Source organism: Lampetra planeri, chromosome 3 (assembly GCF_965212315.1).
Source record: "Lampetra planeri chromosome 3, kcLamPlan1.2.h2, whole genome shotgun sequence".
Lineage (NCBI taxonomy): Eukaryota > Metazoa > Chordata > Hyperoartia > Petromyzontiformes > Petromyzontidae > Lampetra > Lampetra planeri.
Window position 1 is genome coordinate 16624867 of NC_136109.1, and position 16291 is coordinate 16641157.

A 16291-nucleotide genomic window follows, 5' to 3' on the forward strand; every position below is an offset into this window, starting at 1 on the left:
TAACGGTGCATCCTGTCCAATGCCACACTTACTCTCCTTAGCAATCAATCTTGTGTTTCTTATTTGCATTCCTTCCCTGATCAATGTTTCCTCTTCCTGTCTCTCGGTGTAATTCCGAGATAAGCTGTTAAAAGGGAGACCTTTGGCTGTCATGAACAAAAAACCAACAAGATACAATTCAGAAGTTAATTTAGCTAAATTCCAGCTGTGTTATTTTAAAATATCGATTTGACTCTCATTCCCCTCCCCGCCGCTATTTGGACTCGATGTCGCTTGAAGGGATTTCAGCTGAAGCGCAAGGGTTGCACTGCTTTGCGAGAGATCTGAATAAACTATTTTGCCTCATGACACAACACGACAAGTAAAGGGAGACGAGAGGCAGTGTGTTTAGAAGAGAACTTTGTGTGACCTTCAATTGTAACGGAGTGCTGGTTGTGACGAGGAAGGACCCCAGCGGAGTGATGGCGCTGGGTGAGAGGCGGAGACAACATTTGGGTTGGCAGGGATTGGAGGGCGTTTGAGAGGAATTAAGGTGAGAGTTTATGCCACCAAATTTTAAGTCGGGATTTTCAGCAAGTGCATTGACTGCATACTCCTTACATTGTTATACGATAAAGGCATAACACAAAAATGGTGTATGTTGAACTTATTTCGCACCATATGTAGCCAACCGTGCTTAATCGAAAGTGTGGGGGAAGGACAACAAACTAAACACAACAAGTTGTTAAAAAAATATTTTTTTCGATCTAGATTTAAAAGTGCACCGCTCCAGTGGCTTCCTAATATCAAAAGTAAGAACTTTCCAGACGGCCACAGAAGCGCATCTCAAAATGCGCCATGCAGTGACCATCTGTGTTTGATGGCAGTCAAAAGCCGCTGCTGCTGCAAGGATGACCGGAGTTCGCTTGATGGTTTATACTCCTTGACGAAATCAGCAAGGTACACAGTAAGGGGATGAGATTTGGATTAAAAAAAAAAATGTTTAGTTTCATATAACATGCAAAATGCATCTCACAATCGCTGACGAGCTACAGACGGGCTTGGAAAGCAGCGAGGCGGTGAGCTAGTGCCAACAATTGTCCAAGCTCTGCGGTTCTCTATATATATGTTTTAAGGCAATTCATGAGTGTTCGCATGTGGGAGGAAGCCGGAGCACCCGGATGAATCTGATCAGACCAGGATCCAAACAAAAAGAATATCAGATCAAGTTTACTGATGGAAGAATGTGATGGAATTGCCTGCCTGAGACGTGTGTCTAATTATTACAGATTAATCTGTGTTTGTGGTTTGCCACGAGAGTTGGCACAGGAAACTATTACAGATACATACTTTCCCCCAAAAAACCCAATAATTTAACTGCAGGGTACTAACGAGTAAGTTTTGAGGGTTGGGAGTAGTTCAAGAAATGTTGGATACCACTGCACTACGCAATAGTATAATCGCTAAATAGTAATAAAAATGTGTATTGTTGAAATCTTAGCTCTTAATCTATACTTGTCACGTATCCATTGCGACACGAGTGAATTCATGATTTGAAGAGGCGACATCCATTTAATACATTTTCTCCTCTCGACATTTAAAAAAGATATTTAATTCAAGCAAAAATCTGAATGGATCCAATTTGGACCAATATGCTCAAATACCTCTATGATTTTATAGAGAGCGTGTAAGCATCATAGCAATTAGCATTCCACACATGTATAATCTTGGCAACCCCAAAACAATTTCCCGGCCATACCCACGCAATTGGACATTTACATTTTTTCATGGCTTGAGCCTTCCTTTCATAAAAAAAAATGTACTTACCAGTACTGTGAAAACAAAGGCAATCAGGCACTGTGCTGAACCAAATGTTCTTTGCTGTTCTTCACAAGTAATTTACCTGCTTTTGTTTATATCCAAGAACATCTCCAATAAACCCGAATTTTTTTTTTTTAGCATTTTGCCACCAAAATGTCATTTAAAAAAGAAATTCTCCAAATTTACGGTAATGCACTTCGCAGGATTTCGTCGCTTAATTAATGAGAGATGCTGTTTTAATGTCATACAACACAGTGTGTCGGTGTTGATTTGAGGTCTACGTTGACTGCACAACAACATTATAAATACTCGTACGATTTGTTTAAAAGCAGTGTTGTTAGACCCCGTCATCTTGAGCTTGCTGTGCATCTATGGTAAAACAAATTATAGCGTGGGGCTCTGTATCTTCTAAGCAAGAATAATACAAAGATATACGACAAATAATAACAATTAATCTTTCGGCAGCTAGTACATCCATGCCTCCTGTCTGTCACCAATTTGAAAAATTTGAATTTGCAGCAAGTTAGGCTGTCGAAATATTTCACATTTCCCAGAAAAGTTGTACGCATTACCGATGGGACATGTCACCGCCCAGTGTTGCGAGAGTTACCTTCACTAGAGGTGACACAAGACATCTGTGCAGCTTCCCAGAAAAAAGAAAAACTTCTATTGTGATTGGCAGGCCAACACTGGTGTTTTCGGACTTCGTGTAAACCCGTGTTTGCCACAAATGAACCACAACACCTCGCTGATCTCGTCAAGGAACATAAACCATCATGCAAACTCCGGTCATCCTCGCAGCGGCTTTTGGATAGCCTTCGAACAAAGACGGTCACTGCATCCGGTGCTTTCAGAAGCCCTTCTGCGGCCGTCTGGAACGCTCTTCCTTCCGATATTAGGAAGTCACTGAAGCTATGCACTTTCAAATCTAGATTGAAAACTCATTTGTTTAAAACTGTTTTTGTGTTTATTTTGTTGTCATTCCCCTACACCTCGATTAGCACGGTTGGCTACGTATGGTACATAAAAAAAGCAGATAAATGAAGCACTTGCACCACTTAACATTCATTGCATAGCAGCTAAGCCCACAATACTCCCGAATTGGGAAAAACCATGAACCTTTATCCCTTGAGATATGGACAAGCAGCACATTCTAATAAGCTACCTCGGAAGTCAAATACCGTCGCAAACAAAACACATTATACACCAATCACAACACTTTGTCCCTTTCACCTCAACGTCACCCATTAAGCACAAGGTCACCTCTAAATCGACGTCACCTGGCTCATGCCTGGCTAGGGCTCCGCTCGCTCCAATTCACAACACCAAAACCACTCCATCCTCGCATCGCCCCCTCTGGGGTACAAACAACTGGGACCTATCATGCGAAGAGGAATATCTCACTCTTTGGTTCTTTCGGTAAAGTCACGTAGGTATGAAATTAATTAAATCACGACGTTTTGGGCACGACACAAGCGTCCGTCATCAGGTGGGAAAGCACTTTAGTATGGATTCCTGCAGTCACGAAAGCTCCAAATCAAGACTGAATATCTCACTGTGCCAGAAAAAGGGAAACCCGCATGTGCATGCATTGTCGTGAGTGGCGTAGCGGTACTCTTCATGTTCCGGAAAGACTTCCAGATTTTTCCAGGACAGCTGCTTCGAAATTAAGATGATCCTGGGAAAACCAGGACAAGTTGCAACTCTACTCCACCCAATCGTCACAGAGCATCTCTGCCTTCCCCCCTTAGGACACAGCCAGCCACACCAACACTCGCGCAACACAGCAACCAACCAACACTACCATGACAGTCAACACGAGGAGCACTCGTGCCTTTATTGCTCAGCATGTTGCGAATAATCTCCTACTTTTATAATAGAAATCGTTTTTTGCTGGCTGGTTGGCGTCCCTGATTATTTCACTCTGCATGGTGACGCATCCCTGGAATCAAATGCTTATTAAAGTGGGGGTTGTGAATCACACAGCATTTATCAGATTTCTAACCTGCTGGGGTCTACAGGAGGCCAGGAGATGGGAGTACAGCAAATGGGTTCCTGAGCCGTCATTCTGGATGTTTGAGTGTTATCCCCTTGTGCTTGTGGGTTTTTTCTGATACAAAGGTAAAGATCTCCCCGCACAGTCTGAACAGTCGTGCAAGTGTGTTGGGGACAAGTGCTGTTAGCGAGCACCTATGAAGGCCGGCATGGCACACGAGGGGGTGGGTGGCCAGCACCACACCCGGCCGCCTTTGTCTCCCTCGTGTTTATACACCATGCACCAGGTACTCATTTGAGGCTGAGTCGACCAAGGGGAGGCCCAGGACTCATTCAGATAATCTTCCCTTGTGTTGGCCATTGAGCATAAATCGAACTCAGGTTGCCGGGTTCGCAGCAGGATGCGCTAAAAGTACACCACCACTCCCCATTATTTGACCCACATCCAAACACGACCCAAATGAGGTCCCTACTGGGGAAACCTTGAATAGAACTCTGCACTACTTCATTATAATCATCATCATCATCATCACTTGAAATGTGTATCCCTACAGGGAACTGATGTCTGTTCAAGTTTAAGATGGGAAACGTGCCATGAAAGATGAAAGCACATTTTCTCTAACATCAAAGCCAGGAGACATGTACTTTGATCTCTATTTATCAAGATTCTTCTGGAACAAAAGTGAACATGTAATGGTGATGCCCATAATGCTCCGGATAACTTGAATTACTGTACATTTATTTGCAAAGCACAGCTTTATTTTGCCTTTGTGTAAATTAAATTATATTAATATATAAATACTGACTCTTGTCTCAGGAATGTGAACTTTTTTGCCACTGACTCAGGACCACTAAAGGAGATGAACACCACCAAATGCTGTTTTGAATATGGAGACACTTTGACCTTGAGCATGCAAATATAGCGAGCCACCAGCACTGAGAGGGAACGCTCAATCTACAATTGGAAGGTTTTGAGTTACAATTCTGGTTAAAAATTCAAGAGAATATCCAACAATGGGAGTGTGGAGTTGACACTCCTGGCTGAGGGCCACCCACAGATAGGGAACACCACATTCTCATTTTAGTAGGGAGACACTGACTTTTTTAGCACGGGCGCCACAGTGACGAGATGTTAAATGCCTCGCCAGGTATACAGGAGGTCGTGGACTCGATCCCAACCCTAACGCCTGTGCATTGGGAGTTTGCATGTTCTCCCCGTGATTGCGTGGATTTTCCTCCGGGTTTTCCCTCCACAGATGATGAGCCACTTCGTTGAGCTATCATTTGTGGCCAGGTCACTTGTGAAAAATGTGTTTAGTTTAGTTTAGACCATGCAACTCAATACATTATTTGAAAGTCTTTGGGTCTATCATTGTGCGTTGGTCTGTTTAGACTCATCAGAACGGTGTGAGGTTTTCAACATCATGCAATGTTCTGCCTCCCTTCTCTGATTTCCATCTGTTGGCCACACCTAAGATGGGGAGCGAGTAGGTAAGTCATCATGGCCTTTACTAGAAAATAGGGCAATCTAGTAAATAAAGGCTAGAGTGGGCCTATTAGCTTTACATAGCTTGACGTCTTGTATTGGTCTATACTCGGTGCTAATATGTACATGCTCAGCATAAGTGTGATATTTCCCAATGATAACTTTCATTATAAAGACGTATTTCATTGGTAGATATGTAATATTGTATTTGAAAATTATTTGCACCATCAAGACAATCATCACCATGAGCTGTGGTCAATCTCATTTTTAAATAATAAGTTGAAAACGTTTTAGCGTAAGTAATTTTAGCTAATATATAAACCGTTCAGATGATGACATCTGAGTAGAGATCTCTCTTTTTTTAAATACAGTGTGTTCTCCGTTCATGCACTATGACTCCGATAATAAACGGTAAGCTTCACCAAGAAAATATTAACATCCGACTTGTAAATGAGTGCTCGCATTTACAAGCATCTCACCAAACCCAGCTTCTTATTTTAAGCCGGTGCGTGCGTGCGTTAGACTGGGGAGCGGCGGTGTAACGCTTAGCGCGCTGCGCCATGAACCCGGTGACCCGAGTTCGATTCCCGCTCAGGACCAACACCAGTAACGATTATCTGAACCGGTCCTGGGCCTGCCCTCGGTCGACTCAGCGTCAAATGAGTACCTGGTGCGGTGTGTAAACATCACCACTAGGGAGACAAAGGTGGTCGGGCGTGGTGGTGGCCACCCACCCCCTCGTGTGCCATGCCGGCCTTCATAGGTGCTCGCTAACAGCATTTGCCCCAACAGTCCGTTAAAGTTTTGATTTAAAGCTTTCGTGACTGCAGGGATTCATATTCTTGGTTCTTTCGGTAAAGTAATTATTTATATTATTTTATTGTTTCCCTTCTACGTGACTTTACCGAAAGAACCAAGAATATGAGTCCGTTAAAGGTTATACAGGGGATCGTTATCATCTTCGTTGTTAGACTGTGTACACTTTTGTGATTGCACTGTTCCTGAAGAAGCTCCCAGCAGGTGGAGTGAAACGTCGGACATCGTGCTGAACAAGAGGCGATCAACCAGAAACACATCGGAGAACTGTGTGTTGGTATGCTCTGACAGGACAAGTAGTTTCATTTATCGAACGACTTCAGCAAATATGAATACAACCAAAACTCCATGTGACTTTCTCAATTCAAGACAGTAATTGCGAGTGTGATCGGTATTCCATGTGCTGCAAGCTCATTGGACATAATCTATATTCAGTCGTTATGTTTCAAAGACATATATTTAATAACTGCATCGTTAAAGTATCGTGTTTCCATGATTCGGCACGTTCAAAGCCCTCTCCAAACACTGCACCCTCTTGCTCTGAGTGCAGATTAAAGTGCAGCGAGCCTAATAAAGATTTATACAGAAATCTAAACTGAAACGATTACCAAGTGAGTGAATTAAGGGCAGGTGACATGAAATAACCTGTAATCTTGTCAAAGGTCATTGGTATATGTGTGGGCATTAGGCTTAGCAAGAGATTATGTTTGCAAAACGTGTTCATTGTGTTTTCATTTGTAACGAACTTAATGCAGGAATGATCTTGGCAAACCTGAATTACATTTCAGGCATGATCGCAAACTCCTCGGTTCATTGTCAACTATACAAGCATTTGATTTTAGCTGTTAGCTATCAAACGGTTTGTTAGTTCACTTTGGTTTTCAAAACATTTAACGCATTTTGCAGGTTAAAAATAATGTTCACAAAAGCTTAACAATCCCATAGTTATCGGTTTCACTGCTTGAGTTTGAAAAACTCTATGCAGGTAACACTCGTTGTTTGTAAGCTCGCCACTGTCTGTCTCTGTCCAGTGCAGTTCCATCCAAGCTGCATGAAAGACGGCAAACCTGAGTTCACTGAGCTTACCAACTGATTGAAATACTCACTTGATTTTAACAGCCGAGTTTCATAATTTAACAACTGCAAGTCGATTTGCATGCGCGAGGGAAACTGGAGCACCAGGAAAAAAAAGCCACATGCGTGTTCACGTTTAACCTGAAACAGACCCCCGATCCACACAAACATTAATCGGATACATTCTAGATTTGAAGCTTTCGTGACCGCAAGGATTCATATTCGTAGGTTTTCGGTAAAGTCACGTAGCTTCCGTCTTCAGGTGGAACCGGTTCCACCTGAAGACGGAAGCTTGTGTTGCCTCCGAAACGTCGTGATTTTCATTTATTTTACTTTTATTAATTTTAATTATTTACCTACGTGACTTTACCGCAAACCTAAGAATATCATCGGATACAGTTTACTGGCAGCAGAATCTGAACGAAGTGGCTGACTTGAGTTTTGAGTGTAATTATTACATATTAATACGCAATTAATAATTTTAACAACCGCTAGTCAGGAGCGTAAGAATGCGCCTTGTACAGCAATGTATTACACAATTAAGTAGGTTTCTTTTTTGACTGCCACGTATGCCGTAGTAGTATAATGCGAGTCCCTGGTTGTGGTCAGTTAAAAGGGTCTTTCTAAAGTTACTGATGATGCGTGTCGGGAATTTGAGTACAGTAAAACCTTGGATTGCGAGCATAATTCGTTCCGGAAACGTGTTTGTAATCCAAAGCACTCGGTATATCAGTTGTGATCACGTGACGCTCTGCAGACAAAGCGTATACACGCACTACTCGTATTGACCTCGCTCGTTTATCAAATTCATATTTATTTCAAATTTTTGCTCGTCTTGCAAAACACTCGCAGACCAAGTTACTCGCAATCCAAGGTTTTACTGTAATGCGTTGCCCTTGCATCCCGTGCACGAGCAGTGCCTAATGCCGGCTGGGTAACTGTCCATGGTGCTGAGAGTACACACGCGAGCGGACTTAGCGGCAGGAAGCCGCTTACACCGTTTCAGCCCTGTCAACCTTACAACAAACTTCACGAGTGCTCGCTTCTCCGGCTGATTAAATCCTAGGTGAATTCATATGAATCTGTACAAAATGTTATGCTAATCGGTGTAATCAAATTCACAGGGTGTTAATTGTATGGACTAAACACAGCGTAGGGCGGAGGCCTGTGTCCATTGAGCCAAACAGTGACAGTCTACTTGTTTTTTTTTTATTGTTGTGCATCGTCGATGGTAACTTAAACGCACCATCAAGTGGCTCCATCAAGTGCGGTTGCCGAGTGAACTCGCCGCTTGCCAACCGTGTTTGCATTGGCGAGAATCGGCACCCCTCGGACGCGGACCGCCCGAGCGACGTGTTGCGCAACTCGCACGGGACAGACCGAGGAGAAGCTCTGCTGCCGATCGCTCTCTCACCTTGTCATCCTCGGCCGCCGTGACCCTGACGACGCGTCTGCGCACGATGTTGTTCTTCACCCAGCCCTCCACGTTCGCGTTGAACTTCATGAAGACCACGTAGCTGATGTAGCAGCACAGCAGCGTGACGCTCTCCCACCACATGATCTGGTTGTCCAGGAAGAAGATGATGAGCATGATGAGGTCGATGATGTAGAAACTCACGTCCCGGAAGAGTGGCCACCACGTGAGGCGGAGGATCTCCTTGGAGAAGACGGCGCACATGCCGATGACGAACAGGATGTTGAAGACGGCCGAGCCCACGATGGTGCCGATGCCCACGTTGCTGTGCGAGATGAACACCCCGATGAGCGACGTGAAGAGCTCGGGCGCCGAACCGCCTGCGGCCATGAACGTCGCCCCCGCCACGTCTTCGGAGATGCGCAACTTCTCCGTGATGACCGTGAGCGCTGGCACGAAGAACTCGTCGCACACGATGGCCAGCGAGATGAACATGTACATCATGCCCATGATGTGCAACGCCACGGCACCGTGGCGCCGCTCCTCCAGCGAGAAGAGGTCCTGCGGGTAGTCCCCCTGCGAGTCGTGGGCGACACCCGACGCGTTGTCCGCCGCTCGCCTCTCGGCTCGCCCGCTCAGGTTCGCGCTCGCGTCGCCCGCAGGCGCGATCCTCCACCGCCGCCCCTCGTCCGTCTCGTTGTCGGCGACCCCCTCCTCTTGCAGAACCCTCCTCGTTCTGAAGGATGCGGACGGCGTCCGGATGATGGCCGCGTCCGGCGCCTGCTCGTCATCCCTCCTCGGCGTGCCGTCCGGCGAAGAGAGCAGCAGACAGGCGCAGGTGGTCACGGCGGCCAGGAAGAGGATGCGGTCACAGCGGAACCTTTTCTTTCTCTTGCGAGGGTGCATGGCGACGGAGCGGCTCTGCCAGGGGTCTCTGCCCGACGTCTCCGAGTCCTGCGGGTGCTGATGCGTCATCGTGCGGCGTCCCCCGCTAATGTTGGAGGAGGAGGAGCGAGGCTGCGCAGGTGATGGCTGTTGTCTGACTCTTGCTGCTGCTGCTGTTGTTGTTGTTGCTGTTGTTCCTCCAGAGACACCTTGGCCCGCGCAGCATCGTCAGCGGTAAGAGCGATCTCCGCCAGCAGTTCTGGGAAGATCAAAGCGGTCTCACGTGAGTGTCCTTTACTCCTGCCACCCGTTACAGCGCCCACCGCGTGCCAAGAAGGAGACCCCCAGAGACCCAAGCTTACGCGTACGGTACACTCCGGCTACTAATCATGAATGCCCTTTACATTTCTCTGCAAAAGTCTCACTGGAGGGTCTTACGTTGAAGACCTTTGGTTGATTCTACGTTGTGAGCGGTCGGCCGCTTTCGTGTGATAGGAAACCGGATTTGCGGGAGAAGCACCACGCATACGAGGGGATAACAGACAATCAAAGCTCCGCACAGATTATCGACCAATACTATTTAGTTGTGGGACGGTTGTCAATTTGGGCTGTAATGCCAGCACGCGATGGTCTACTCTCGTGAAGGATGCTACAGGGTCTTTATCTTTGACTTTACAGCAGACGGCGAGGTTTAATAGTAAATCACCACGAATATATACATCGCTGTATTGTACCCATGCTGCAGGTAGCAGGGTGCGGGGTTTGAGCCGTCACCTCCGTGTGGATTGGCTCCCGAGCGATCTGCCCGATGTTTGTATCCGTCTCAATAACCATAAAGCGACGATTGTGATGATCTCATCATTGTTGTCACCTTTTTTTGTCACCCAGGAAAGCCTCACAGATTTTTATGAAACTTTTCCTGCCAAGTTTTTTGCAGTCGGTGACTGATTGCTGTGAAACGTCGTAGTTTTTTGTTATTTTTTTTATTATTTTCTTTGAACCGATCTACGTGACTTTACCGAAAGACCCAAAGAATATGAATTCCTGCAGTCATGAAAGCTTTAAGTCAAGATTTTTCGGGTACAGAGATTCTCTCGTATTGAAATCAATGCTGCAGAAACTAGCCCGTGCAGCTGATGGGGTGTGTAACTTTTATTTAGTTTTGCAGAGAGACTGCTTATTTTGTTACCCCCGCTAGCGGTGCTGGTTGTAGAGTGCACATCGCGACGACACAGGGATACTTGTGATTATCTCGTGTGGACTATCTCGGGTTATCCTGAGAATGACAAACTGCCAATATCCTCTGCAGATGCGTGCATCGTGCATTATTTTCACGTGAAGTGACGGAGAGTAGTGTTTATACAAACGTGTGTGTGTGTGCTTGTTCATACACCAGGAGGTTTTAAACATAGTATTTACAAAATGTGTTTTTTTTACAAAGACATTATACAGGGTGCTTACATTTTTTGTTCAACACTTTTGAGAATTTGCAACAGAACCACAAGAAATGTGACTCCGGGCTCTGGAGACCACCTGGAAATGATTCCGGGCACGCGTTGACAATGATGGGGAACACGTGGAGACACGAGGAAAGCAGAGAGAAGCAGGGAGACAGCGACAGCCGGCACCAACAATTGCCCAAGCTCTGCGGTCCTCTCTAACATTGTTATTGGACAATGAATTAGTGTTTACATGTGGGGGGAAACCGGAGGATGTGAAAAAAACACACTCATAGCAAGGCAGGATATGATGGCACCTCGACACGCTGCATTACTGGCGTGCATAGCCACCACCGCCCGGCCTCTCTATGTGCTGTGAAAAAGGGCCATTGCCCGAAACGTCGCTTATTATATCATTCTTTGTCTTTAAGGCCACAGTATTGCCGACGAATAGCTTGAGTTGTTTCGCTATTTGTACTCCCAACGCAGCAGAATAACCAAACAGTTCGTGTAATCTAAACGCAGCGGTCCTATTTGCTCGCTTGAGAAAAGGGGAACGCGAACTCAAGAGACGAGACCGCGCGCAACGGACTGGGAAACACACCGCGTGTGTCGGGGACCTACGAGGTTGCACTACAACGCGTAGCTCAGTGTTCTCCATTGCAAAGCCCGCCAGGGGTCACTGACGGCCCCAGGTGACCTTTAGTGCGGCCCCCGACAATACACGAACACGTGACAACACCCCCCCCCCCCCCATCGTCGTGCTGTCAAAGCCGACAATGGTTTAAATGTGTGGCGGCCTTGACGCAGATAGATGTCTTATCGGCGAAAGTGGCGCCCCGAAGAAGATTAGTGCAGAACACTGATGTGTGTAACGCGTAGTCTTTCGCGACCGATGTTATACATAATGGAGGGGTTTTCTTTGGGTCAGATCGCGTAAAAAATGTGTCGTTAAACCCGCCGCCACCCGACACAGCCAATTAGTAAGGTTTGTCGCGTAAACAAAACGTGTCAATTCGTTACTAGTTCAGCACACCGGTGCGTTGGAGAGTAAACCCACAGCGTTTGCAATTCGAGTAGTACGACGTTTCGTCGGTAATAATAACCAACCTCATCAGGTGACCGCCAGAGAGGGGTGACTGTGATGTCGTCATTTGTGAGCCAATCACGTGGGAAGACCAGGCGGGGGGGTTAATGTACTCATATAAATTACAATGGATATCTAGTCTTAGTTGGCTTATTCACAGACAAACCTTACTAATTGGCTGTGTCGGGTGGTGGCGGGTTTAACGACACATTTATATTGACGCGATTAAGGGTTGTTCCGCGCCCTGCTCTTCCCATCTCCGACGATTCACTCAGCAAGCTGGCACCCTCTACGGCACGCGCAGCGAAACGTCGGACATCATGGTGATGAACAGCAGGCGGCAATAAGCCGAATACACATCAGATAAACTGTACGGCACAACAGTAAAAAAAGAAACCCCTAAGCTGGAGTAGCTTAACGCCTGGCTCAATGTTAACGCCGACGCCGATTCGATCGAGCGAAAGTTGCTGCCACCGAAAGTGTTAACACGGCGATGATGCTGCTGCTGCAACTAAAACCTCCAAAACAACGACTCGAATGCGTTTCTCTGACTACTGTGGGGGGGGGGGGGGGTGGCGGGGGGTTCACGCGACGAGACAGACGCTGTGATAAGTGACGATGAGAGGCGACGGTAACTTCACAACGGATAGCAGCGATTCGCAAAAGATAAAGACAAAGATCCCCCGTATAGCCTTACAGACTATAGGGGCAAGTGCTGTTAGCGAGCACCTATGAAGGCCGGAACGGCTCACGGAGGGGATGGGTGGCCAGCACCACGCCCGACCGCCTTTGTCTCCCCAGTGGCGATGTTTACACACCGCACCGGGTACTCATTTGAGGCTGAGTCGACCTAGTGGATGCCCAGGACCGGTTCAGATAATCGTCACCGGTGTTGGCCGTGAGCGGGAATTGATCCCGGATCGCCGGGTTCATAGCGCAGCGCGCTAACCGCTACACCACCGCTCCCCACTCGCGATTCGCACGCACGCAGCTGTGTAGCGCTGTGGATGGAGCGTTCGGACTCACGGTTTGAAGGGTTTTGAGTTCAAATCCCGGTGGTGAAGTATGCTCAACTCGCGCTAATAATATAAAGATAGCACTAATACTTGCATGGCATTGTGTCCGCCCACCTGCAAACCACAGCAGCACACTCGCGGTTACGAGCGTGGCACACTCTCGATTGTCTTCAGCTTCACGGAGAAAATGTACTCGGTTCACTGATGATGACGATGAACATCGATGTTTTTTTACATCTAAAAGCGTTTAGCGCGAGACTACATCAATCATGACTGTCGCCTGACCCGGTCCGATAAGTGAAATCAATCAACATTCACGGGCTGTCATGTTTTGAGATCCCTCAATCGAACAGTTCGTTACCCCCCCCCCCCCCGTATTTGTCTCCATGTAATTGTAAACTCGACAGTATTGATGCCAAATGTAAGCTGTCTACTGCGTCTACAAAATAGCACATCATCAGTGCGACCGTGGCCAAGCAGGCCAAACTATAAAGCACCTCGTGACCTTTCTAGATTTGAAGCTTTCGTGACTGCAAGGATTCATATTCTTAGGTTTTTTCGGTAAAGTCACGTAGGTAAAAATTTATTTATTTTATTTTACTTTTATTAATTTTAATTTTTTACCTACGTGACTTTACCGAAAAAACCTAAGAATATGAATACACATCGTGACCCACTATCACCTGCACTGTCGCGGCGAGCAGACCTCGACACTGACACTTAGCTCCTGGACATATCACCATCGCGCTCAGTAAGACGAACAATCCGATCGATGAGTCACTCAGCCACGGTGCGTCTCTACCGCGCAAGGAATAAGAAGAGTTCGCAGCACGTATCACCCAGCGCTCGTACACATTCGACGGTAACTTTCCCTTTATGAAGGCAAATTTCATTACCAATTAATTTTCAATTTCAGCATCGCGTTCACGGCGCAGGCGATTATTACGCAACGCGATGCCGTGGCTTCTGTGCGCCTCGTGTCAGCCAAAATCAGCACCGCAGAAACCACCCCCCTCCCCCCCCACAAGAAAGAACGTCTGGACTAACCTACCGTGCCCCACACGTAGTTGTCAGGTATTTACCCGGCTTTACGCATCAGTGTCCCCGCAGCCGGAGTCTGCCCAGGTGTGTGCCGCTGCTGCTGCTGCTGCTGGGTACAGGCGGAGTCCCGGGCGGTTGTCAGCTGTGACACAGCGCTGAGCTGCGAATCCCACGGGAGTCCGGGCAGACTGAATAGCGGCAAAAGCGAGGAGTGCTAAGAGCCGGGGCTGGTGGAGGTGGTGGGAGGGAGAGGGAGGGAGGGGATGAGGGAGGGGAGAGAGAGAGAGGATGGAGGGGGGGGCAGACACGAAGGTGCAGTGGGGGAGCTTGCGAAAGGAGATTATACGAATGTGTAACCCGATGGATTGATTATAGAGAGAGCCGACCAATGCGGGGTAAGCAGTGGAGATGGGATGGGTGTGGTCTGGTGTAGTCATCTGTAGTATTTGTATACGAGTATAAATAGAGCGCCCGCAAGCTGAGAGCTTTCGCAAGGCATGTGTGTGTGTGTGGAGTAGGTTGACTCGGCATTAAATGAGTACCTGGTGCGGTGTTTAAATATAAGTACTGGGCAGACAAACGCATCCGGGTGTGGTGCTGGCCAACCCACCACCCCCCGTCATGTGCAGTGCCAACCGTAATAGGTGCTCACTAACAGCACTTGCCCCAACAGTCCGTATGGCCATATGCGAGATCTTCATCGTTGTGGTCACGTGCTCTGGCGTGGGACCCTATGAAATGGCATGCATTGCGTAACACTTTAATATGTTGATCACATTACGGACGCAAGCGTAGATGCGCATGGGTATAGGGAGGTACGAGACAGCTTTGTGGGTAAAGAACACGCCGTCTAGATGAATGTCTATCGCTATTACAAGAGAAACTTGGAATGTATTGTGCACGAAGATAACAGGATACAAGATTGGGCACAAGATTCATACAGTGTAGAGATTGTATATTTACACCAGGTATGCATTGTGATCATGGCTGACTTGTGCAGTTTTGAGAAGAGAGTAGAGTACTTAAAATGTAAGAGCACTCCAATGTCAGGTTCATTTTGAAACTCTTACCCGATGGATCGACCGGTTCCTGTCATAGGAACGTGGGCTTGTAATCCTTGCCGACAGCAACAAATGTTCATTAGTTTAAGTCTCTTCGACTTGATCTGGCCTAAACACCACTTTGTAAAAGCCCACCATTCAATGTCATATATATAGGTTCTCATCAGAGTAATGTGACATCTTCAGTATTGACTCAGAGGCACCTCTGCAGAGCAGGCCGCTTATTACCAGAAAGTTGTGAATGTAATTCCCAATTAGGTGTCGACTCAACCAATCATCCGTCCATCCATCCACGTGTGTTAAAATAACGACGATTTTGTGGGAAGTAAACAATGGTATTCCAATAGAGGCACTAGCTCAGGGGTCCGGCATGTGGCTCTATAACAGAGGTCGCAACCGGGTACCCGATACCCGTACCCTACCCGATACCCGGCTACCCGTTACCGGCCGGGTACGGGTACCCGTTTGCGACCCTGGTGCGGCCGGGTACGGGTACGGGTAGGCCGTGAGTCACTGGTGAGTAACCGTTTGTCACTCATTTCCCAACGTCGTGTCTCTTCTCACAATTCAAGTTCCTAGAATCAACCCACCCGCGCCTGCAACATGGCTTCATCCCAGAGGTCGCAATCGGATACCCGTTCCCGTACCCTACACGACGGGTACGGGTAACCGAGTATCGGGTAAGGTACGGGTACGGGTACCCGTTTGCGACCCTGGTGCGGCCGGGTACGGGTAAGGAATCAAAACCCGTTTGCGACCTCTGCTCTATAAGGACCGCTTCGTAACGACCCTCTCGCATTCACGGACATTGCGGCTCTTGAAATATCGAGGTTGTTTTTTTTACCGAATTAAAAAAAAATGGCTCGTCTCGTTATTTTGGTTGCCGACCGACTGCACAAACCCTCGCCATAAAAATGTGGATTTTCCACTCGTGGCTCAGGACTGCCAATGAAGAGGAGCACCGTTCGCGTGAGCATGGCCACATTCTCACTTATAAAAGGGTTGTTATTGTCCAATGATCGTTTGACTTCTGGCTTTATTCACATCGTAACACCACAAGTGCATACCTGAATGTTATGAATATTTCTTTCGTGACACTCTAACGTGAAGAAAATTCACGGTGTGAACTCATACTCCTTGTGACTTTCTGACCCGCCTCTACTGGATATATCTGAAA

General features: G+C 47.1%; 1 protein-coding gene across 1 annotated transcript in view; it reads right to left on the reverse strand.

Annotated features, from left to right (window-relative positions):
- Nucleotides 1-10304, reverse strand: part of LOC144734668 (sodium/potassium/calcium exchanger 2-like) — a 75744-nt gene extending 65440 nt beyond the window's left edge. The window contains 3 exon segments of the mRNA XM_078616962.1: nt 8586-9565; nt 9568-9729; nt 10205-10304. Coding sequence (XP_078473088.1) covers nt 8586-9565; nt 9568-9729; nt 10205-10304 — 1242 coding nt within the window.
- Nucleotides 10305-16291: the final 5987 nt, after the last annotated feature.